This window comes from Marmota flaviventris, chromosome 18 (genome assembly GCF_047511675.1).
Source record: "Marmota flaviventris isolate mMarFla1 chromosome 18, mMarFla1.hap1, whole genome shotgun sequence".
NCBI classification, from domain to species: Eukaryota; Metazoa; Chordata; class Mammalia; order Rodentia; family Sciuridae; genus Marmota; species Marmota flaviventris.
Window position 1 is genome coordinate 12,420,675 of NC_092515.1, and position 23,235 is coordinate 12,443,909.

The 23,235-nt window shown below is 56.1% G+C and overlaps 1 protein-coding gene across 1 annotated transcript in view; it reads right to left on the minus strand.

Annotated features, from left to right (window-relative positions):
* LOC139702647 (uncharacterized) overlaps positions 1-23,235 on the minus strand; it is an 80,460-nt gene that overhangs the window by 19,468 nt on the left and 37,757 nt on the right. The window contains exons 21-28 of the mRNA XM_071604176.1: positions 20,260-20,526; positions 19,498-19,618; positions 18,513-18,565; positions 18,135-18,166; positions 17,596-17,637; positions 17,287-17,340; positions 10,735-10,870; positions 9,515-9,878 (exon numbers count right to left, since the gene is read on the minus strand). Of these exons, the coding sequence (XP_071460277.1) occupies positions 9,515-9,878; positions 10,735-10,870; positions 17,287-17,340; positions 17,596-17,637; positions 18,135-18,166; positions 18,513-18,565; positions 19,498-19,618; positions 20,260-20,526 (1,069 nt within the window). The remainder of the gene's footprint in view (positions 1-9,514; positions 9,879-10,734; positions 10,871-17,286; positions 17,341-17,595; positions 17,638-18,134; positions 18,167-18,512; positions 18,566-19,497; positions 19,619-20,259; positions 20,527-23,235) is intronic.

The following is a 23,235-nucleotide window of genomic DNA, read 5'->3' on the forward strand; positions in this document are numbered from 1 at the left end:
TGACTCTGCCTTGTCCTCTGCAGTGCTGTCATGTCTGGTGGCTCTGCCCCTGTCCTTGCACCTCTGCACTGAGGCCCAGTCTTAATGGTGATCAGTGAGTCTGGTGCTTGCTGTAAGGTTTGTCCAAAGACACAATTACCACAAATTTGGTTAGAGATAGTAACTGGCTTCTGTACCTGTTTCTGGAATCAGGCAGGGATCAGAACCAGCAGCTCCAAAGAACCCCAGGGCTGCCACGAGGCCCAGCATGGTTTATGGTGGGAAAAGGAAGTGAGGTGTGGAGACCGCAGTGAGGTTCAGAGCCTGGCTGGTTTGCTGTGTTTGAATCAGGTGGCTGCCCAGGACAGACTGATTGACACTGTGACCCACTGAAGCTCCGTGGCTGTAACCAACAGTCACTCAGCCGTTGTACATGAGTAGACCGCTCTGTTGATCAGTTTCAGTGAGTACAAATGACTCCATCTGTGTTTGTTCTTTTGGGCTCATTATGGCTTCCTCAAGGTTTTATTTAAGAGGTTTGTTTGTTTTGTTTTGTTTTTGGTACCAGGTGTTGAATCCATGGGTGCTTAACCACTGAGCAACATCTCCAGCTCTTTTTATTTTGAGACAGGGTCTCACCAGATTGCTTACAGTCTTGCTAAGTTGCTGAGGCTGGCCTTGAACTTGATCCTACTGCCTCAGCCTCATGAGCCACTGGGATTACAGAAGAGCACCCAGTCCAGAGCTCCCCAAAGTACCTTGTGAGTCTGTCAGAGAAGGCTCTGGAAGGGCTCTGTGAGACAGGAGGGGGAGATGGGGCCTCCTTTCCTCTGGGATGACTGTGGTTTGTGACATCCATCCAGTGATTGAGACTAGGAGGAGGAGGAGGGGTCTGAGCAGGGTGAAGACACACTTTATTTATGGGCAGAAAGACCCTTTCTGTGCATGTAGAACCCTAGGCCTGAGTGGCCTGCGTCTTGAAGGTCAGGCAGGAAGTGTCCCATCGGGGCCTGGTGTCCCAGGAACTGAGCATCGGCCTCCCCAGACACAGACTCCAGGATGTGCTGACACAGGAGGGCCTGGCCCAGGTCTTGCTCCAGGTGACCAAGCCTGACTCTCTGCAGAAGGATCCATGTAGCACTTAGGGAACCCAGGATTGGCACTTCCTGTCACACATGGAGGAGCTGGAGCCCCGTCCTTCCTCTCCAGACCTGGACACCAGAGATGTTTGTGACGTGGCTCTGAGACACATGCCCCAGAGACTCAGCCTCTCCACACACCTCACAAGGGCACAGCCATAACAGGTTTGTCTAGAGGCACCTGGAGAAGGACCCAGGGAGTGGGCTGGGCAGGGCAGGAGGGCACAGGCACTGTCCACAGAGCCAGGCTGGGCAGAGGCACCTGCTCTTGGACAGTGACTTCAGGACATGCCCTTGGAAGGCAAGCAGCAGGGCCCAGGGCTTCTGTGTGTCCACTTCTCTCCAAGCTCTCTGTCTCAGGGCCTTCTCTGGTGATGTGGTCAGTCCTGGGTGCTGGGGGAGGGGGAAACTGAGGGACATAGTGAGCGCTCAGCTGGAGAGGCTGCCTGCTCATTCACTAGTCACCCACCTGGTGGGAACACTGGGATGCTCTGTCCTGAGTGTCCCTTGTTCTGTCACTTCTTGCTTTTCACTTTTTCTTTTTTTTTTTTTTTTTCAGGGCTGAGCACTGAACCAAGGGCACTGCACATGGTAGGTAAGTGCTTGTCCACTGAGCTAAATCCCCAACTCCTGTCCTGTGACTTCTCTGGAAAAACTCCTTCTGAGAAGGGACTACGGGGCAGGACCCACCACTATGCTCAGGGAAGGGACCTGAGGGGACTTTTGCTCCTGGGAACAGGTGTGGGTGGGCATCAGCACATCAGCTCTGTGGTTGAGGATCTGAAGCCTAGAATGTGGAGGGGGTCACCCACCAGCAGCTCCACCAGGGACCCTCTATAGCTCCAGGGCATGGGGACCTCTGGAGTTCATGATGGTGCCCACCTGTGCCCAGCTGTCCCTCACAGGTCACTGGCACATTAAAGCAGTTTCCTTCAAACTGGGGCTTAAAGGTACACAGTTCTCAGGGCCCTTCGGGAGAACCAAGAAGAAGAGAGGCCTGGGCCTTGGGGAGGCCAGCATTATGTGTATCCAGGAATCCAACACAAAGCCACTGTCTGTGATCAGGACCTGCCTCTCAGATGATGCTGGAATCTCCATCAGGTGGATCTTAAATAGCCAGACTCTGCAGTTCACATAGAGATTGTAGCTGGGTGCATGAAGGCCATGGTGGATGAAGGCCACTCCCTGGGTAAGGGCTGGTGTTTGCTGGTCCAGGAGGATGAGGCTTGCAGGGGCTGGTGCAGGCCTGGGGGTGGGTGCTTGGGGCTTTGGGGTGCATCCTTAGCAGGACTCAGCCTGGGCTTGGGTCCCCTGGGGCAGGTGTGCCTGGGAGCATCTTCCAGGGGGATGGTGAAACCACAGGGAGGGAGAGACCTTCTCCTTTTAGCACTGTCTCTCACTGGGTCTCAGCCCAGTTGCCCCTGTCCCTGCAGAATGCCATCTCGTTCCACCGTGGAGATGGCGCAAGTGAGACCTGCAAAGGGGGGACCTGGGGTTGCACAGGACCTTAGGTCAAGAATAAGAGCATGTCAGATCACGGTTCTGAGCATTTACTGACTCAGTTCAAGTTCTCAGGAAATTCCACCTTCCATAACTGTATAAACATAAATGTCTGATAACTGCCTCATTACAGCAAAAAAATATTCAACAGAGATGAATAATTAATAGGTGAGGCCAAAGTGGGTTATAATTCACTGCCAACTGAAGGTGTCACTCTTGCTAGAACTGACCATGTTGGGGATCTCCTATTTTACTCCCCGCCATCCTCCTGTCTGCTGGGTCTATGCTGAGGGTGCTGTGGTCCTGGGACAGCTGCAATCTCTGTGAACTGCAGAGTCTGGCTATTTAAGATCCACGTGATGGAGATTCCAGCATCATCTGAGAGGCAGGTACTGATCACAGAGAGTGGTGTTGTGGTGGTGGCTTGGCTGGAGGGCTCCCTGGTCTGCTCTGTCCTCCTCTGTGGAAGGGCCTTCAGCTTCAGACCTGCTGGGAAGCAGCGGGGCCAGGCCAGTCAGTGCTGCTGCCCAGCTCCTCTCCCAGCTCAGCCCCTCCCAGTTCCCTTTCCGTGCCCCACGCCCCACCTGGAGAGCCAGGCTGATGGGGACCCTGTCCCCTGAGAGAACTGGCTCAGCCCAGCATGTGCCTCAGCTGTGTCCTAGATTAGGGCTTTCAGCACCCCACAGGCAACCCTTGGGGTCCCCATACCTGTGAGATGATTTCCTTTTGTGATCCAGAGCCCAGTTTGGTGCCAAATCTTCCCCAGGTTCTCCAGTGCTCTGGGAGGTAGATTTCCTCCCAGCAGGACGGTGACAGCGTGACTGTGGAAATGGAATGGGTCCCACTGAAGTATGACAGGTACAGGGACCAACCCTCTATCTCTGGTGTCACCTCCCAAGCCTCAGAGACCCAGACCCTAGTGTCTCAGGGAGAGCTCCAGGGCCTGTGGTGTAGGGACATGTGACCTATTTCCTGGGAAGGGAGGATGTGGCAGGGGGAGGCCAGTGACCGTGGGCTCTCTGTCCCTGGGGAAAGATCTGAGGGGAGCTCTTCTCTCCATTTGTTGGAGCCCTAGCTCAGGCCTTCCCATGTCCCTGTGGGGCCCTCTGTCCTCTGCCTGCATCATTCTCATGTGTCACCTGCCTTTACCCATGGGTGATGCCAGGAAGGAGGGGACTACCCAGGGACGCGTGGCCTAGCAGGGTTCTCCCAGGATCAGGAAGGAGCGGTGGGAACAGAAGCTTGTGGGAGGGAGCCCACGGGGCCATTGGTGCCCAGGTGGCAATCAGGCGGCATCTCCACCTCCACCTCCAGCCAAAGCCATGCTCTTGTCACCAAGAATCACCACTCTGAGTGTTGGCTGTGAGTCCCATGTCGCCCCCTGGTGGTCATGAGGAGACTTGTGGTCAGTGTCAGGGACTGTAGCAGTGATGCTTCCCAGGGTCCCAATGGTGAGAGCTGGCCCTGACCCTGGGCACAGATGGCTCTGACCTACCGACTGCAGGGTGGGTCCTGTTCAGTGCGGGTCCCCAGGGTGCCTGGCACCGGTGCATGGTGAGTCAGGGAGAGGAGAGGAGCTGTCCTGAGGACTCCTGCTCAGAGTCGGGAGAACTTTGCACCTGGGGATGGGCAGCCTCAGGAGGGTCCATCTGACTCAGGGTTTCAAAGGTGGTGTCTCTTGAAGATCATGACCAAGATGGTGCACTGTTAGGAATCCCTGGGACGCCCTTGCCTTCTGACTTTTGGACAGAGTAGTTTTCTCTTTATTTTCCCTTCTGAGAGTCGAAGGCATGTGGGAGGCTTTTCTTGTCTGCCTGGTCCCACATGTGACCAACCTGAGCACAGGTGACTCCTGCAGACCCTGCGATGAGCACCCAAGGCTGGCAGTGAGCAGGGAGGGGCTAGGAGGGCTGTCCCTCTCTGTGAGATTCAGCGAAGATGGAGGGACCAAGTGGCTGAGGAGTGTGGCTGAGGCAGGGCACAGGCAGGTTTGGGTTCCCTGATGGGGTGGAGGGCACCCCAGGCAAAAGAGCACCTGCTGTCACAGGGAGAGAGTAGCAAGGAGGTTGCTCTTCAGGCTGCAGCTGACAAGGGGTGGTAGGTAGCCTGTGAGTGACCTTTGGACGTATGGTGGGGCCAGGTGTGTTGTACGTGTCTGTCCCTCTCACAGCTGTGAGCAGGGATGGGCTGAGGGTGTCCTTGGCAGTGGAATTTCCTAGTGGCAGCTACCTCAGTGCCTGTCCATGGAGAGGGTTAGTAGTGACCTGAAGCTGTGCTCTGGACAGAAATCTGGTGGGGCCTGCTGCCTTCAGGGAGGGACGAGAGGGGCTGGGGTGCTCCTGCATGCTGAAGCCTCAGGTGTCCCACCTGGTGAGTCTGCTCAGACACCTGCCGTGGGTGAGGATGTCAGAGCTGGTGGTTGTCACTGACCTGAAGCTGGCATGTGTGGGGGCAGGTGTTCAGGAGCCCAGAGCACAAGGCACCTGTTGAGGGGAGGGTCACAAGGACCTGAGCATCATCACAAGGTAGGAATGGGAAGGACTCCTGGAGAGTCAGCACCTTAACTCTGCCTGTCGGGATCTGAGGCTGTGTCCAGGGAGAAACTGTGGGTGCAGGGACGGGGTACAGAGGACCCTGGGGAGTGCTCAGATGCAGAAGGTGAGGAGGAATCCACCCCATCAAAGTCAGGGAGGCTCCCCTGAGCGCATAGGAGACCCTTTCCCTGGGCAGCCTGGGTGGGGTGAGTGTGACCTGCAGGGACACTGCAGGGACTGGACCTGAGTCCCTGGAGGGCCAGGGCTGGCTCTATAGGAGCAGAGTACCTCCATGGATGGGATGAGATGGGAAGGAGGAAGATGGGGTGACACTCTTGGCTTGGAGGACTCTGCTTGGCTCAGGTTCCCAGGGGCTCACGTGTGGCTCAGGGAGCAGGATGCTGTGCTCAGGGGGAGCTCCAGTTGGTGTGGTTCCCAGATGGGCCCTGGGGCCAGAAGTGAGTTAAAAGTTCCCATCAAGTTTTAAGATGCAGCAGTGACCTGAGGCACAGGGGACTGTGTTCCTATGCACACGCTGGAGCCTGGGAAGAATGCAGCTTCAAGGACACCTTGATTCTGTTTCCTGAGCTACTGTGTTGGAGACAGTCTGTGGCAGCAACACCAGGAAACCAAGGCTAGAGAAGTCACCTTATGTGACCTGATGCTATGTTCACGCAGGACGAGCCTCACTAGAGCTGAGTCACGGGGGAATCTCCGAGGGTCTCTTCCGACTTCTCATCTCAGGACAGACAACTCTCAGGCATCAGCAGAGTGTCCCTGAGCTTTAGTACTTGGACATCTGATTTCCAGGAATGTAGTGGCCTGATCCCACGTGACCTACCTAAGAACATCACCCTACCCAGCCCTCACCAGAGTCAGAGCAGTGGCCAGGTTTGTGGAGGAGGCTGCAGTGGACATCCTGGGCTCCAAGTCAGGGAGGAGACCCTCTGTCCCATTACCATGGAGCCTGGAGAGCCCCATGTGGGGAGCCCTGAGCCTCTGCCCTGGGTGCTGGAGTGTGCAGAGGAGGCTGGTCCCAGGGAGACCAGGCAGGGCAGAGTGGAAGGTGATGGGAGGGCAGGGCTGGAGCCTCGGGCAGGGCCTGAGGCCCTTGTTCAGGGCTGAGTCTGGGTCTGGCCCTGTCCCCTGATTACTCTGACAGTCTCTGTCCCTGTCCCAGCAGAGGTGAAGATGTCCTGAGTACTGCCTTTGGGCAGAGAAGAAATCAGTGGCCACGGCTAGCCACCATGGGTCCCTGGAGCGTGAGGGCCACTGAGTGCTCTGCTGGCTGCAGGGCCTTGGGACCCTCACCCTTCCCTGTGGACAGACCCGACCTTTGCCCTGGTCCCACCTCCCAGCTCCTGTCTCCCAGGGAGAGAAACCCTGTGGGAACAACTTAGAGACCACGGTTCCCCTGCATGACACAGGAGAGAGCTGACCTGGAACTTGAGGGGAGTGTCTGCCAAGAGACGTTCCCACAGGAACCAAAAGAGCGAAGCAGGGAAGGGGGTCTTTATTCAGCGCCTTCCCAGGTGACCCACAGGGCTCTTCCCTCTCCCTGAAGCCCCTGCTCCTGGGCATGGGCAGCCTGGTTCTGGCCATTCAGAGCCCAGGGCAGCCTGTCTGGGTCTCCAGGAACCCAGGGACCCTATAGCACTTCAAGGTGCCAGAGTCTCCCAGGGCTCTGGTTGCACTTCTGCCCCATCACCCAAAGTCTGTGGTCCTACCAGGACCCTCTGCAATCCATCTGGAGCCTTGTCTGGTGGGAACTAAGAAGCCACATCAGCCTTGTGGTTGACCCGGCAGTAGATGTCCAGCTCAGGGTTTAGTAATTCCTGAAAAAGACCAAAGAGGCTCTGACCCTGTGTCCTTCTGAGAACAGGAAGCAGGTGTCCTAGGCCCTGGCCCACCTGACTGCTCTGCCTCTGCCCCTGGCTGGGCTCAGAGGATCCTGTTCTCAGGCCCCTCCCCCTCCTACTCTCCACCCCCTGATCCTGTTTTGGCTGCTGTTTCCTGGAAAGCTCAGGAAGGTCTGCCTACCTCCTGGGTCCCCCTTAAACTGTGGGTGGAATATGCATCACCACACTCACCTGGTAAATGGGAACAGCAACTCTGTGGCCAGGGACAGGGGCCTGGGCAGGGGAAGGAGAGTGGACATCAGTGTCACCAAGGGAGGGTCATCAAGGCTGAGACTCCAGGGAGCAGGAGATGGTGGAGCTTGAAGGTTCTGGTCCCTGACAGGCCAGAGCTTACTCCCTGTGTCTGCTTTGGATCTTCACTCTCAGAAGTTACCAGCAACAAGTCCTCAGCACCAGCCTCCGCTTCTGGACAGACAGCCCAGTTTCTGTCCACATGTTGTCCCCCATCATTAACTCAGGATGACTGATAGAAGATTTGAGCACCCCCTCTGTAGCTGCTGGCCTCAGGGGTCCCCTGAGACAGATGGAGAAAAGCAGGGTGGACTGAGGTCAGAGTGAGGGTGGCCCTATCCCTGAGATGGCCCAGCCTCTGTCCAGGGTCAGGCTAAGCTTGTCCTGGTCCAACATGAGAGGGGGTGTCTGTGCTGTGCTGGGGTTGACAGGGCCCTGCCCTGAGCCTGCTCAGCTGGGTCCCGGGTATGTAGGGAGGTGGGGACTTAGCAGGGAGGTGACTCTGTAGGAGGACCTTGGCCTGGGGAAGAGACAAGAGTCAGCAGGAGGGTGAGAGGAGGGCTGGCCCTGCTGCAGGAGGGGCTGGGGGTCTTTAGAGTATCTGGGCAGACAGCATGTCCTCGGGGAGACCCTGTAGCCCTTTCAGTGGCCCAGGGATCCACGGAACCTGATGCCACAGTTGTGGGCTGCTTGACCAGTTGTGTCTGCTGACCTGAGTGTTTGATGACAGGGTTCTTGAAGCACCAGGAAAATGACTCTGAAGGGGTGGGTGACTGCAAGAGTGGACACTGAGGGGCAGGCCTAGGGGCTCCCAGCCACCCGCATTCTGAAGGGGCACTCACCAGGTCTTGATGCTGGGGTGCGGTGGTCTCTGAGGCCATGCTGGACACCAACCCCAGGAAAGGTCAGGCTTCATCATGAGCGTGCAGGGAGAGGTCATGGACTGGGGTCAGATAGGGGATGAGGAGGGTACCCCATTTTCCAAGGAGGGTGTGAAACCTTTCTTACTCCATCAGGTCTGTGTACACGGGGGCCCAGGAGAGGGGAGTAGAGGAAAAGCCTTAAGAAGCCCCTTCTGCCCTGGGCCAGAGGTGAACGTCCCTTCCAGATGCAGACCCAGGAGAACATTGGCCGAGGGACCCAGAAAACGGACTGAGGGATGAGGAAGAATTAGAGCAGGAGGGTTTGACTGAGTGGAAGGGTCCAGGCCCTGGGGGCAGGGAAGTAGGGACACTCTGTGGTCAGGACACTGGGGGAGCCACGTGCATGTTTACTCTTCCTGACCTCAGTGTCCCTGCTGTGGCCACACACTCTTCTCAGACCAGGATGTGCTGAAATGTGACAGTGGCCTTGTCCTCTGTCCACTCACCTGGCCATAAGGCAAAAGGCATTCCAGGACATACTATCCTGGCGAGTCTTGGGACTCCCATCTACATATCAGGGGTCGTGGGGAACCCAGCTGCTGAGGAGGGCCGACCACACCAGCATTCAAGGCCCCTCTAATGCGTTGAGTGACCTCGGAAAGACCACCCCTCGGATACACAGCTTCACCCCTCACTTTGGGTGAATGAAATAAACTAGGACATGGCAATTCTGAGCAGGAAGTGCGGCACCTTGGCCTTGTGAGGAAAGGACAGTGCTGTGGGGAAGGTCCCTAGTGACCAGTGCACAGAGGAGGGAGCTGTTGAGGCAGCAGCCCAGGGCCAGCAGCTGGTGAGGGACAATCTGGGGCTGATGAGAGGATGGTGTCCTCGGCAAGTGGGGAGGTCGGGGTCAGGCCAGAGTATGAGGATGGGTCTCCTTCCCTCAGGCCTGGGGTCACCTGGAGCCAGGAGCCTGGGACAGAGGTCTGGGGCAGGAGCTTTCTGGGCTGACCTTCTCTGTGAGGACTCCAGGGCCCTCAGGTCAGGCCTGACTCAGTCCTGCAGGGTCTTTCTCAGGGCCATGCTCCTGGGAAGGACACAGGGGCTGGGCTGTGACTGCTCTGCCTGGGCCGAGTCTCCCACCAGACCACCCTGCTCTCTGCCAGTGGATTCAGGCAGAGGACTCGGATCTTTTGAAGTCTGTCTGCACTGCGTGTGTCCTGCAGTAAGTGCTCCAACTCCACTGTAGGGACGTAATGCACAGGAGGAGGTAGGCAGAGTTCAGTCCTCAGCGTCCTGTGTGTGCAGTGGAGTTAACCCCACCAACACCCAGAGGGCTGGGACATCACTCACCATGTACACAGAACCCTCCAGTTGCTGTGACAGCATCAAAATTGGCAGTTGTGGTTTGCAGGGTGTAGAATCCTGTGTCCTCCTGTGTCACATTCATGAACAGAAGGGACCCATTGGGGTATATTCTCTCTCGACCACTGAATGCAGAACCTTGGGTAATTGAGTGTGTGACATTCGAGTAGGATACAATTACATGGTCACGGTCTGTTATTTGCTCTCTGTACCAGTGGTAGCCTATGGCATTCTCTGGAGCATCGTGGACAAGTAGAATAACGTCTCTCCCTTCAGCAGCATCAAAAGGCACTGGTTCAATAGTGAGCTGGGCAGTGGGGTGCGGGTTCCAGAAGGTTAACAGTAAGACTAGGAGGGAAGAGAGAGAAATCCATCAATACTGGGACCTCATACTGGGTGGAAAGTTGGAACTCAGGTCCGCAGCAGGAGTCCTCATTCCTCAGCCGGTGTGTGGTGTGTGCGTGTGTCCCTGGGTCAAGGCCAGCTGCATGACCTCCATTCCTTCAGGACCCCTGTACCTGTATTCCTCTTCTAGGAACAGCTTTCCCCAGGTGTCTGCAAGGCTGGCCCCTCAGTGCCCTCAGATCCCTGCTCACACTCAGGGCACCTGGGCACCCGCCTCCCCTGACCACCTCCTTACAGACCCCAGGTCTTCACTGTGGACATTTCCCTGCTCTCTGCCCTCCTAGATCTACACAGCACCTGGCCTCACCTGCAGATCTCCCTCTGGCCTGGCTTCCTGCCCTCTAGAGAGGAAGCTCCAGGAGGCAGAGACTAGTCTGACCCTTGTTGTAGCCCAGGGCCTGGACCAGGCTCAGCCTCCTGTGGATGAGTGAAGCAGTGTCCCCACCCTGAGGGTCCAGGTGTCTCTGTGCCAATATCTGAGTCTGGTAGCTGTAGACAATGTCCACTTGTCTTTCTATTTGGAGAGTGGCCCTGACAGAGCTGTTAACACCGATTTTCAAAAATATAATGGCCCCTGGTGAGTAACTTGGGGAAGAGAACCCCTGAGCTTTCCATCCCCCTTCATCAGCTCCAGGTCACTGAGAGTTCCCTGTTGGTGAGCTTCTGTCTTCTGTGTTCTGTTCCCATCAGGTTCCCCATGAAGCCCTGTGTCCCCTGTGAGGGTTATGTCCTCCCCAGGGGGCACCAGCAAGACTGTGCTCCACCTTCCGCCCTTTTTCGGGGAACTGTCCCCTCTTACCTGCCAGCAGGATCCCCTGCCAGGGGATGCCCCCTCTGCAGGGACAGGCTGAGGGGGGCTGCATGGTCCCTCTGCTCTGTCCCCTCTGTGGAAGGAGCTTCACTGAGACCCGCTGGGAAGCCCAGGTCCAGGCCACTCAGCCCTGCTGCCTGCTCCTCTCTGAGCTCAGCCTCCTCCCAGGGCAGGAGCACTTTCCTGGGTCACAGGGCTGGGGGCGGGGTCTCTGTGGAGGAACCTCTCTGTCCCTTCCCTCTCAGTCCTGCCTCCTGTCCCTTCTGCTTTCCCTGTTGGGTTTCACTACTGCATGCCACACCCTGAGGAGCAAGGCAGGTGGGGACGCTGTCCCCTGAGCGAAGTGGCTCACCCAGCACTGGCCTCAGCTGTGTCCTGGCCTCAGGGCTCTCAGCACCACACAGGGAACCCCTGGGGTCCCCTCACCCCTGGGCATATTTTCCTTCATGACAGAGAACCCCAGTTTGGCCCACGTCTCCCCTTGTTCTCCCCCCTCTGGGAAGGTGGATTGCTCCTGGCAGGAAGGGGTCCTACTTGGCTCTGGAGCTAGAATGGGTCCCACTGAGGAATGACTGTGGGGGGGCACCTGTCCTCTATCTCTGTGTCACCAGCCTAGCTCAGAGTTCCTCATCCACATGTCTCAGAGGGAGCCTTGGTGTGCAGGGGCAGGCGACCTGTGTTCTTGGAAAGGAGTATGTGGCAGTGGGAGGCAGGTGACCCTGGCTCTGCTGCCCTTGGTGAAGGATTTCAGGAGAGATTTTCTCTTCATTTCTTGGTAGAGCCGTGGCTCAGACCTGTCATGGCCTCTTGGGTGGCCTCTGTCCTCTCTGGATTGTTCTTTTGTGGTCACCCTGCCTTTCCCCAGGTGTGATACCAGGAAGGAGGGAAATACATGTGGTAGAACAGGGTTCTCCAGGACCAAAAAGGATTGGTGGGGACAGCAGGCATGAGGGAGGGAGCCCATGTGGCCATTGGTTCCAAGGTGGAAATCAGGCTATGTGTGCACCTCCATCTCTAGCCAAAACCAATCTCCTGTCTCAAAGAATCATCATGCAGAGGGTTGGCTGTGAGTCTAAGTGATCACCAGTTGAGCTCCTGAGGAGACCCGTGGTCAGTGTCAGGGACTGTAGCAGGGATGCTGCCCAGGGTCTAAATGCTGAGAGCTGGCCCTGACACCCAGGCACAGGTGGCCCTGACCTCCAACTGCAGGGCGAGTCCTATTCACCTTGGGTCCCAGGCTGCCTGACACCCAGTGAAGGGTGAGTGTAGGGAGATGACAGGAGTTGTCCTGAGGACTGCTGCTCAGAGTTGGGAGAGTTTTGCACCCGGGGATGGGCAGCCCAGGAGGAGCCATCTGTCCCAAGGTTTCAATGGAAGGACATGGGTGGTGTCTCTTGGATTTTTGGGGAGAGGGAACCAGCATGGGAGCTGGTCCCAGAATACCAGGTTTCTCCAAAGTCAGGTCCTGTGTGCTGAGCTCCCCTCATGCCCCAGACTCCTTGGGCTGCTGAGATGTCTGCAGGGACCATAGGCACAGGAATCCTCAGGCCTGGTGCCCTTGAGGCTGAGAGTCACCTTCCTCTGTGGTCACATGGGGCTCTGGCTTTCCCTGGTAGAAATTCCATCTGGGATGAAGAATCTGGAGTTAGTTCCAGATCAGGCATCAGTGAGTGGAGGAAGGACAGGCAGCTGCCCAGACCTCCTGGGAAAAGTGATGTCACTCACTGGGTAGAGATGGTGAGAGGTTGTCAGGGCTGTGGAAAGAATCAGGAATGACCCCTCACTCTTAGGAGGCCTCTGTCTTCCCCCAACACTACCAGCATGAAGGCCTCATCTCTGGGCAGCTTCAGGCACTTGCTGGCCTTCTCCAGAGCTGAGGCCAGTGTTCCTTTGTGCACATGGAACATACTCTGACTTTGGCGGCCACATGGAGGTCATGTGCTTTGATTGGTTGGTTCTCCCTACATTTCATGAGTATTCATTGAGCATCTGTTACGAGTCAGGCACTGGGCTGGGAGTCCCATGGAGGGCAGGACAGACGTGGTGCCTGCATTCATGGAGTCTCTCTTGTTCGTGGCAGACAGACACTCGGGGAGCACCTGGAACCGAGGAGCTAGCTGAGGCAGAGAGAAGGGCCACTAGTGACAGAGCTTAGGCAGCCAGGGCCTGTGCTGGTTTGGGAGCTTAGAAGGCTACTCTGGGAAAGGGCCTTTCTGACCAGGACTTGAAGCCAGAGGACATTGCCAGGGAAGACCTGAGGAACAGGGGCAGGAGCTGGCTGCAGAGGATGGCCTTCAGCATGGAGCTGGCAGAGGCCATCTGGGGCAGCTTAGAGAGGCAGGAGGACTGTGGGCTGAGGCAGAGCTGGGGAGCCCTGGGGAGCAGCCTGGTTGGACTCTGCTGCCCTCTGGTGGACAGTGAGGAGAGCACAAATGGGAGTCTCGGAATTGTTTTCTTATATTGTCTTTAAGCCTGTAAGAAATGTGCGTTTAATTCCAAAAAAGTACCACTTTTAGTCTTAAATTCTCAATATCACCCAACAAAGCCCTTCTGTGACCTCAGGTTTGTGGTCTCATGTCCAGTCTAGTTTTGTCTGTAGTACTGGGGATCCAGCACCACGTCACTACCCTGTGGAGCCTGGACCACAACGGAGGTTCAATATCCATGACCCTCACATGAGCCGGAGTGTTCAGGTGGACAGGTGCTGCCCCCTTCCTCACCATCAAAGACCTGAGAGTCTGCTTAAATCAGAACCCAGGGTGGTGAGGGTCTCTGGGACTCCTCTTCCCTCCTCAGGGACTTCCCCATCCCCTCTGTCCTCAGGGTGTCTGGGCTGCACTGTCAGGAAAGCTGGAGGATCCTTCCAGACCCCACCTGGAGACACCTTAGGCAGAGAATCAGGCTCAGAGTCAGAGACCCTGTCACACCTCATGGTTCCCAATCCTCCATAAAAGTCACACTGCTGAGGCTCGGCTTGGAATCAGAGTCCTCAGCTCTGCAGATTCTCCCAGAGCCACAGAATTTGTCGAAGATCATTTGGAGGTTTCTTCTAGCCATTCACAAAGAAGGTCTGGATGGGATTGGAGAGGATCACGCTGCCCTCTCCGTGCAGTGTGACCCAGGGAGCATCCTAGGAGGCACGGCACTGTGTGGGATGGGGAAGGAAGGGGTCCCAGGAACCTGCCATTTCTCCCTGACAAGGTGCCATCAGCCTTCCTGGGTGGTGATAACAGGGTGGCTAGGGCCATCCAGATCATCCACCTGAGCCTGTGTCTGTCACGTCACCTGGCTCAGCGCCCTACTCATGATTGTGTTTTGAGGAGCTTCCTCATCTGCACAGAGAGGGGGAGATAACAGATCCCAGAAGTCTAAGTTATTTTTCCCTAGGGAGCACTAGGCTGGGAAGTTCAAGGCCAAGGTGGTGCACTATTAGGAATTCAGGGGAGTCTTTTGCCTTCTGATTTCTGGTTAGAGATTGCTCATCTTCAAAGGCATGTGGGAGGCTTTTTCTTTCTGCCTGGTCCCTCAGATTACCTGACCTGAGCAGAGGTGACTCTGAAGAACCTGTATGATCACTGAAGGCTGGCAGTGAGCAGGGAGAGTGCTAGGAGGGCTGTCCCCTCTCTGTGCAGGATTAGGGAAGATGGAGGGGAGCAGGTGGCTGAGGAGTTTGGCTGGAGGCAGGTGCATAGGCAGGTTTGGGTGCCTGGGGCTGGAGGTTGGGGGCAGCCTGTGGGGCCTGTTGCCCTCAGGGAGGGAGGAGAGGGACTAGGGTGCTCCTGCATGCTGAAGCCTCAGGTGTCCCACCTGGTGAGTCTGCTCAGACACCTGCCTTGGGTGAGATTGTCAGAGCTGTTGGTTGTCATTGACCTGAAGCTGGCATGATGTGGGGGCAGGTGTTCAGGACCCCAGGGTACAAGGCACCTTAGAGAGGAGGGTCCCATAGGATGAGCATCTTCCTGTGGTAAGAATGGGAAGGACTCCTGGAGAGACAGCACCTCAAATGCCCCTGTCAAGATCTGAGGCTGTGTCCAGGGAGAATCATTGAGCAGAGAGACAGAGTACAGAGGACCCTGGTGACTGCTGAGATGCAGAAGGTGAGGAGGAATCACCCCACTGTAGTCAGGGAGGCTCCCCTGAGCGCATAGATGACCCTTCCTCTGGGCAACCTGTTGCTGTAAGTGTGACCTGCAGGGACACTGGATGGGCTAGAGCCAGTTTCCCAGGGGCTCATGTGTGGCTCAGGGAGCAGTATGCTGTGCTCAGAGGTTGCTCCAGGCTGGTGTGGTTCTCAGGACAGGCACTGGGGACAGAAGTTAGGGAAAAGTTCCCACCAGGTTTTAGGCCACAACAGGGACCTGAGTCTAGGGGACTTGTGTTGGTGTGTGCACAAACACATGCACGTATCATGCTGGAGTCATCCCCAGGGCCTCATGTAGGCAAGGCAACTGCCTCCCACTGAGCTTGAACCCAGCCCCTGAGTCTCAGTCACTGGGAGCCTGCAGCAGGCTCTCAGCCTCCTGAGGTCCACTGTGGCACAGCAATCTGCTAGTGGACGAGTCAACAACCCTCACGCCCCGACATGTGCAGAGGCCTCACAGTATAGTAGAGGCCACTCGGATCATGCCTGGAATAACTCTCTTGTGCAGAATGGAAATGGGCAGATTTCCCAGCAGACCCTTCTCTTCTGGGTCCTGCCTGCTGCATTGCCTGGGAACCAGCAGCCTGGGACTCTGTCCGTGGTGCTGACGACCAGCAACTGCTGAAGGCTGCTGAGCTGGGATCTCAGGGTTCTGTTGTTCCTAAGATCTGAGCATCATCAGCAGGGAGAAGGTGGGGAGGGGCTGGGGTGTGACCTGTCCCCTGCCTCCCTTTCAGGAGCTAGAGGTGCTGTAGATGTCACTTCAGATTACAGGTGACCCAGTTCAGCTACCCATGTGCACTTTTCAGTGAAAGAAGAAGAAAAAAAAATGTCCTTGAGAAGTGTGGTCGATAGAGAAATGTCCGCACAGAGATGTCCCCATCCTCACCCACAGAATCAGAATTTGCCACATGGTAGAAAATGCCTTACAGATGACATTAATTGTCGTGAGATTGAGAGGTTCTTGTGGCCATCTGGTGGGTCCATGTATCACAAGGTCCTTCCCTTGCAAGTGAGAGAGGGAGGCAGGACTGCAGGGGGGAGGGAGCAGAGAAGAGAGGATGCAGGGTGACGCTGCTGGCTTCAAAGGGGAGTCGGGCCCACAGGCCAGGGAAGCAGGCAGCAGCTAGAAGCTGGGAAAAGTGAGGAAACTGACTCCCTTGGAGCCTCCAGAAGAATGCAGCTCATGGCCACCTTGGTATCTGCTGTTGGAGCCACTGTGTGGGAGCAGTCTGTACCAAGAGCACCAGGAAACCAAGGAGAGAGCAGTCACTGTGTGTGACGTGATGCTGTGTTCATGCAGAGGAGCCTCACTAGAGCTGAGTCAGGCTGCACACTCTGACGATTTCTTCCTACTTCTCCTCTCAGCACAGACCACTGTGAGGCATCAGGAGAGCGTCCCTGAGCTTTAGTACATGAACCGTTTATTTCCAGGAATGTAGTGGCCTGATCCATGTGAACCTACCTGAGAGTGTCACCCTTGCAAGCCTCAGGGAATGAGCTGGGCAGTGGCCCAGGTTTGTGGAGAGGTGGCAGTGGACATCCTTGGCCCCAGGTCAGGGAGGAGACCCTCTGTCCCATCACCATGGAGCCTGGAGAGCCCCATGTGGGGAGCCCTGAGCCTCTGCCCTGGGTGCTGGAGTGTGCAGAGGAGGCTGGTCCCAGAGAGACCAGGCAGGGCAGAGGGGAAGGTGATGGGAGGGCAGGGCTGGAGCCTCGGGCAGAGCCTGAGGCCCTTGTTCAGGGCTGAGTCTGGGTCTGGCCCTGTCCCCTGATTACTCTGACAGTCCCATGTCCCAGCAGAGGTGAAGATGTGCTGAGTACTGGCCTTTGAGTAGGAAAGAAACCAGTGGCCACAGTTGGCCACCCTGGGTCCCTGGAGTGTGAGGGCCACTGAGTGCTCTGCTGGCTGCAGGACCTTGGGACCCTCACCCTTCCCTGTGGACAGACCTGACCTTTGCCCTGGTCCCACCTCCCAGCTCCTGTCTCCCAGGAAGAGAAACCCTGTGGGAGCAACTTAGAGACCACAGTTCCCCTGCGTGACACAGGAGAGAGCTGACCTGGAACTTGAGGGGAGTGTCTGCCAAGAGACGTTCCCACAGGAACCAAAAGAGCGAAGGAGGGAAGGGGGTCTTTATTCAGTGCCTTTCCAGGTGACCCACAGGGCCCTTCCCTCTCCCTGAAGCCCCTCCTCCTGGGCACAGGCAGCCTGGTTCTGGCCATTCAGAGCCCAGGGCAGCCTGTCTGGGTCTCCAGGAACCCAGGGACCCCCCCCCCTCTAGGTTCCAGAGTCCTATAGGGTCAGGCTCCACCTCTGTCCCATCACCCAGCATCTGGGGTCTAGCAGGACCCTCCCTCAGCCCACATGGAGCATCGTGTGGTGGAAACTAAGAATCCACATCAGCCTTGTGGTCGACCTGGCAGTAGATGTCCAGGTCAGGGTTTAGTAATTCCTGAAAAAGAACAAAGAGGCTCTGACCCTTCTGAACCAGGGGACCATGAACTTCTAGGCCCTGGCCCACTGGGGACTGCTCTGTCCCTGTGTCTGTCTGGGCTCAGAGGCTCCTGTTCCCAGGCACCCCCACCCCCCACTCACCACCCCCTGATCCCATTTTGGCTGCTGTTTCCTGGCAAGATCAGGAAGGTGTGGGGAGGGGCATCTCTTGGGTCGCCCTGGACTGTGGGCAAGGGTCATCACCCACACTCACCTGGTAGATGGGGACAGCAGCTCTGTGGCCAGGGGGTGGGGCCTAGCAGGGAGGGAGATTGGAAATCAGTGTCAGCAAAGGGAGGATCATCAAGGCTGGGACTCCAGTGAGCAGGTGCTGGGTGGTGCCTGGAAGGTTCTGGTCTCTGACAGGCCAGAGCTTACTCCCTGTGTCTGCTTTAGCCCTTTCTTCTCAAGAGTTACCAGCTCTGGGTCCTGAGGACCAGCCTCCATTTCTGGACAGACACCCCAGTTTCTGTCCAGACTATGGTCCCCATCATTAACCCAGGGCCACTGATAGAAGCTCCCAGCACCCATTCTGCACCAGGACTCTCCTGAGATGGCAGAAAGTAGGGTGGGCTGAAGACAGAGTGATGGTGGTCCTGTCCCTGAGAGTGGCCAAGTCTCTGGCCAGGGCCAGGCTAACCTTGTCCTGGTCCAACATGAGTGGGGGTGTCTGTGCTGTGTGGGGGTTGACAGTGACCCTGCCCTGAGACTGCAGAGCTAGTCCCCTGTGTAGAGACAGCTGGGGGGACTTACCAGGGAGGTGGAGCTGTCAGAGGGACCTTGGCCTGGGGACAGAGACAAGAGTTAGCAGTAGCGTGAAGAAGGCTGGGCCCCTTCTGCAGGTAGGGCTGGGGGACCTCAACTATCAGAGTGTCAGGGGAGACAGCATGTCCTGGGAGAGACCCTTTTGCCCTTGTAGTGGTCCAAAGAGCCAAGGAACATGAGGAATGGACTAGATGCCACAAGTCTGGGATGGCTTTACCAGGTGGGTCCCATGTTGTGTTTGATGACAGGGATCCTTGAATCCCCAGTGTAAACATTCAACCCTGGATGTGTGGTTATGGGCAAGGGTGGACACTGTGGGGCTGGCCTAGGGGCTCCCAGTCACCCTCAGGCTGAGGGGACACTTACCGGGTCTTGATGCTGGGGTGCGGTGGTCTCTGAGGCCATGCTGGACACTGGCCCTAGGAAAAGTCAGCCTTATTCATGAGGGTGCATGGACTGGGGTCAGATAGGGGATGAGGAGGGTACCCCATTTCCAAGGAGGGTGTGAAACCTTCCGCTTTCCATCAGGTCTGGGTACCAGGGGGCCCAGGAGAGGGGAGCAGAGGAAAAGCCTTAAGAAGACACTGCTGCCCTGGGCCAAGGTGATCGACCCTCCCAGGTGCAGACCCAGGAGAACGTTGGCTGAGGGACCCAGAAAAGGGACTGAGGATTAAGGAAGAATTAAAGCAGGAGAGTTTGACTGAGTGCAGGATGCATGCCATGGGGGGACAGGGAAGGAGGTACAACACGTAGGCAAGACATTTGGGAACCACGTGCATCTTGAAAATCCCTGACCCCCATTGGTGACCCTGCTGTGGAGGACCCTATGCTCAGGCCAGGAGATGAGGTAATGTGACAGTGGCCTTTTGTGCTATCCACCCACCTGACCAGGAGACAAAGAACTTTCCAGGACACACGACTGGCTGGGCCCTGGGATCTCACCTCACACATCAGGGGCCTTGGGTCACACAGGAGGTGTGGAGAGTGGACCCACCTTCCTCTCCAGGCTCCAGCCCTTGCCCTGAGTGACCTGGGACAGGACCCCTCATACACATAGCTCAGCCCTCTCTTGGTGTGGGGGCAAACACTGCAGGAGGTGCCGTTTTTGAACACTAGTTTAGGAGGGACACCAGTGCTGTGGGGACAGGTCCTGGTGACCAATGTGCAGAGGAGGCACCTCTTGAGCAATCAGCCCAGAGCCAGCAGCTGGTGAGGGACAGGGGTGGCTGGGTGAGAGGGGAGGGTCCCCGGGAAGTGGGGAGGTCGGAGTCAGGCCAGACTCTGAGGATGGTCTCCTTCCCTCAGGCCTGGGGTCACCTGGGGTGGGATCAGGTGGGGGAAGCCTGGGTACCTTCCAGTTCTTGTGTGGAGCAGGAAACACCCCAGAGCAGCCACCAGAGCCACCCCGACCAGGACCCCAGTCACGATGCCAGCGACGGCCCCCACAGGGAGGCCTGGGGTCCTCTCTTCTGCTGAAAGAGAAGAGAAAGGGGCTGAAGGGCAGGTCTTCAGGGGAACCAGCTGGGCCCTGCAGGGGCCCACAGAGGGTGGAAGGAAATGGCACCAAGGTCCCAGTGCAGTTTGTCATGTCGTCACCATGTCCTCCCGACTCTCTGCTTCTGGAGATTTCTTCACGTTTGGTTTTGAAACCTGCATGTGCTCTAGCCTGACCCTCTCCACATGCAGCTGGGCCACATCCTGCTCATGCTCCTGTTAAGGTCTCTTCCTCTTTTCTTTTATTTTAATATATTTTTTAGATGTTGAAGGACCTTTATTTAATTCATTTGTGTGTTTGATGCTGAGAATTGAACCCAGGTTCTCACACAGGCCGGGCAAGTGCTCTACCACTGAGCCACACCCCACCCCCTCTTCCTCTTTTCTTCCTTCCCATCACAGGACAGTGTCAGTGGGCAGCCCTCACAGACTGTCTAGCCCAGGCCCAGCCTCGGGTACAGATCAGAACCAAGGTGACATCAAGGCACCTAATTTCTGCGTAGTCAACCACATTCTCTCCAAGCTCTGGCATCTACCCCATGCTCATGGCTGGTGCCATATGATGGCCCTTGACAGTGAAATCTATGACGGAAGACCTGGTGGCACGGGGGCCACTCACAGATCACAGCCAGTCTGTAGCGGTCACTCCTGGAGGAACTGGCGGGGTTGGAGGCCTCACACTGATACTCCCCGGCATCCTCCTGTCTGACGGGGTCTATGCTGAGGGTCCTGTGGTCCGGGGAGAGCTGCATCCTGTCTGTGAGCTGCAGAGTCTGGCTATTGAAGATCCACGTGATGGAGATTCCAGGGTCATCTGAGAGGCAGGTCATGGCCATAGAGTGTGGTTCTGTGTTGGTGGCTCTGAGGGAGGGCTGGGCCACAAGCCCTGTGGAAAAACAGCAGGGGGCTGACTGACAGCGGGTCTGAGACTAGGAAGTAACTTCTTCCATGTTGTTTCCAGAAAAATCAAGACTCCACACAGCACTCGATACTGTGCTCCAGGGTCCACTTACCAGAGACAGCAATATTCTTGGTTGTGGTCCTATTGAGGTTAGTGACAGAGTTATGGGCGACACACACATAGGATCCACTCTTATTTGTAGAGAGGTTGGGGATTGAGAGCTCTTGTGTGGATTCCAGGGGCCTCCCATTGAAAAACCAAGAGTACTGAGCAGGCGGGTTAGAGTCTGCGTGGCAGGAGAGGTTGAGATTTGTCCCTGGACGGAAATGTGAGTCTGGGGGGTTTATGATGGGTGCATCAGGATCATCTGGAGCAAACAGAATAAAGCCACATGTAATGTCATCAGAGGGAAGGGGAAGTTCCTAGACTGTAGAAGACCACAATTTAACTACTGATCTATGTCACAACCTTGTTCCTTTTTTTTTTTTAAGTCACAACTAAGCTGGGGAGTATAGTGATACAGCACCTGCCCAGCAATGCAAAAGGCCCTGGGTTCAAATCCCAGCACCATACACACTCACAGAATGTCTCAACCAAACCCCCTTTGTTCACTGAAATTAGTCTGTGACATTCCCCTGCTTCTCAGTTCCAGGTGGCTGACCCCAGGCCTCTCCAGGGAACCACAAGCCCTCCCCTCCTATTCATGGCCCAAGGCTGGGCCTGCTTGGATATGCCTGGGGCAAATGACACAGCCAGTCCAGGTGCCCAGGAGAGAGGGTCTGTGTACTTGGACCCAAGAGGGACTAAGTGGCCCAGCCTCTGGCCCTGTGTATTTGAGTTCACAGCCAGGGTAACGGAGGAATAGAAGTTACTCACAGGAAATATTCAGGGTGAGTGGGTCACTGTGGCTGGCACTCACTGGGTTCTGGATTTCACACTCATAGGGGCCTGTGTCATTCCTTGTGACATTGAATAAAGTGAGAGTCCTGTTGTTGTTGGACAGCTTCAACCTGTCACCATCTGGGATCATCTGATTGTTTATCTTCCACAGGTAGCTCCCATAATTAATCTCAGGTTCACACGTTAATGCTAGAGAGTCCTCACCCTCCATGGGTTGGGAGTTGTTGATTGTGATGTTGGGTTTGGGTAATTTCTCTGTGCAGACACCAAAGAGAGGATTGCCCTGTGATCCCCACAAAAGCGTCTTTCCACCTGAGCTACCCTCTCACCTCCCACCAACCTGAGTCCTGAAGAACCAGGCAGGAGTGGGTATCCTGGGCAGATGTAGGTGGATCTGAGGGATCAGAAGACGTGGGGCCCCCTGGGCTGTGTCTGGGAGAAGCACAGAGTTTCTCACAGGTGCACTTAATTGCAGAGTTTGGTCCTGGACAGACCCAGGACTGGGAGTTAGCAACCCCGTGTCTCTCCTGGTCCTCGCTGGCCCTGGCTGGCCTTGACATGCAGAGTCCCTCCATCTGCACAGACTCCAGGGCTTGGCCCACGTGGGTGTCCTCTGAGCCTTTGGTTCTCAAGGCCATCCTAGACGTGGTCATGGTGGGAAACCCCATTGTGCCTAAACCCCATGAAGACCCCACAGCCTGATGTGAGAATGGGGTGTGTGAACAGAAATCCCACACTAGGAGACTGGGGACATTCAGTTTGGTGGTCAGCCTGGGGCCACAAGGGGGCAGTTCTGCTCAGGTGTTTCCTGGTGACTGACAGGAGCCAGTGACACCTGAAAGGCAAAGCATGAGTCCAAAGAATGCTCTAGGGTGAGGGGGACAGACAAGGTTTAGAGCAGAATCATGTTCCTGTTCTTGGACTTTACATCCTTCTCCCCCTGCAGAGAGCAGGTGAGGCATGTGGAATGGTCCTGAGAGACCAGTGGATGGTTCAAACACTTTATCACTAAGAGGTGGAAGAGGGGACCAGGACCTTGCTGAAAATACGGCCCTCGTGGGCTTGTGTGTGTCAGACCTGGGGTAGAAATGGGGGATGGTAAAGTTTTCCCATATGGGAAAATAGTTTTTGATACCCAGGATCTAAGACTCCTTTCTGAAAGAAATATTTCTCTAAGGAGCACAATGTCTTAGACTGAGCTCTGAAGTCCTGAGGGGTCACATTATGACCCAAGGCAGATGCTAAAGTCAGTTTGAAACCAGGAACCTCCTGAGTAAGGAGAGACCTGTGGGTCCTGGTGGAGGACTGAACTGGTCCGAGGGGACATCTGAGGGTCTCTGTTATGTAAAATGAGGCACAACACCAAACTCAGAGAAGTATTATTGATCATGTTAATCAATCTAGAAGTCTATGTTCCCAATTGCTATGGAGACTCAGGGAAAGTGGGAAGCACCTGACACAGGCCTGTGGAATGCCTTCTTCCTTTTCTTTTCACCCCAGGAAGTGCAGTGAGATCATCAAATTGATCCAAATCAGAGCCTAGAGCCTAATGTAAGTGACCGTGGCTGGAGCATCACACCATGTGGGGACAGACCTCCCTTGTGGTGATGGCGCCTCCTGAGGACACAGGCACATATGGACTAGACAGTTAGCCCCTGAGACAGCACCCTTCAGTCCAGCTCCCCCTTGGGGAAGGTCCTGGGAGTCACTGGAGGAGCGTGAGCCCCACTTAGGGACCAGGATGGAGCCACCAGTCATCTGGGTGTAAGGAGCCTGGGACCTAGGGGCTTGCAG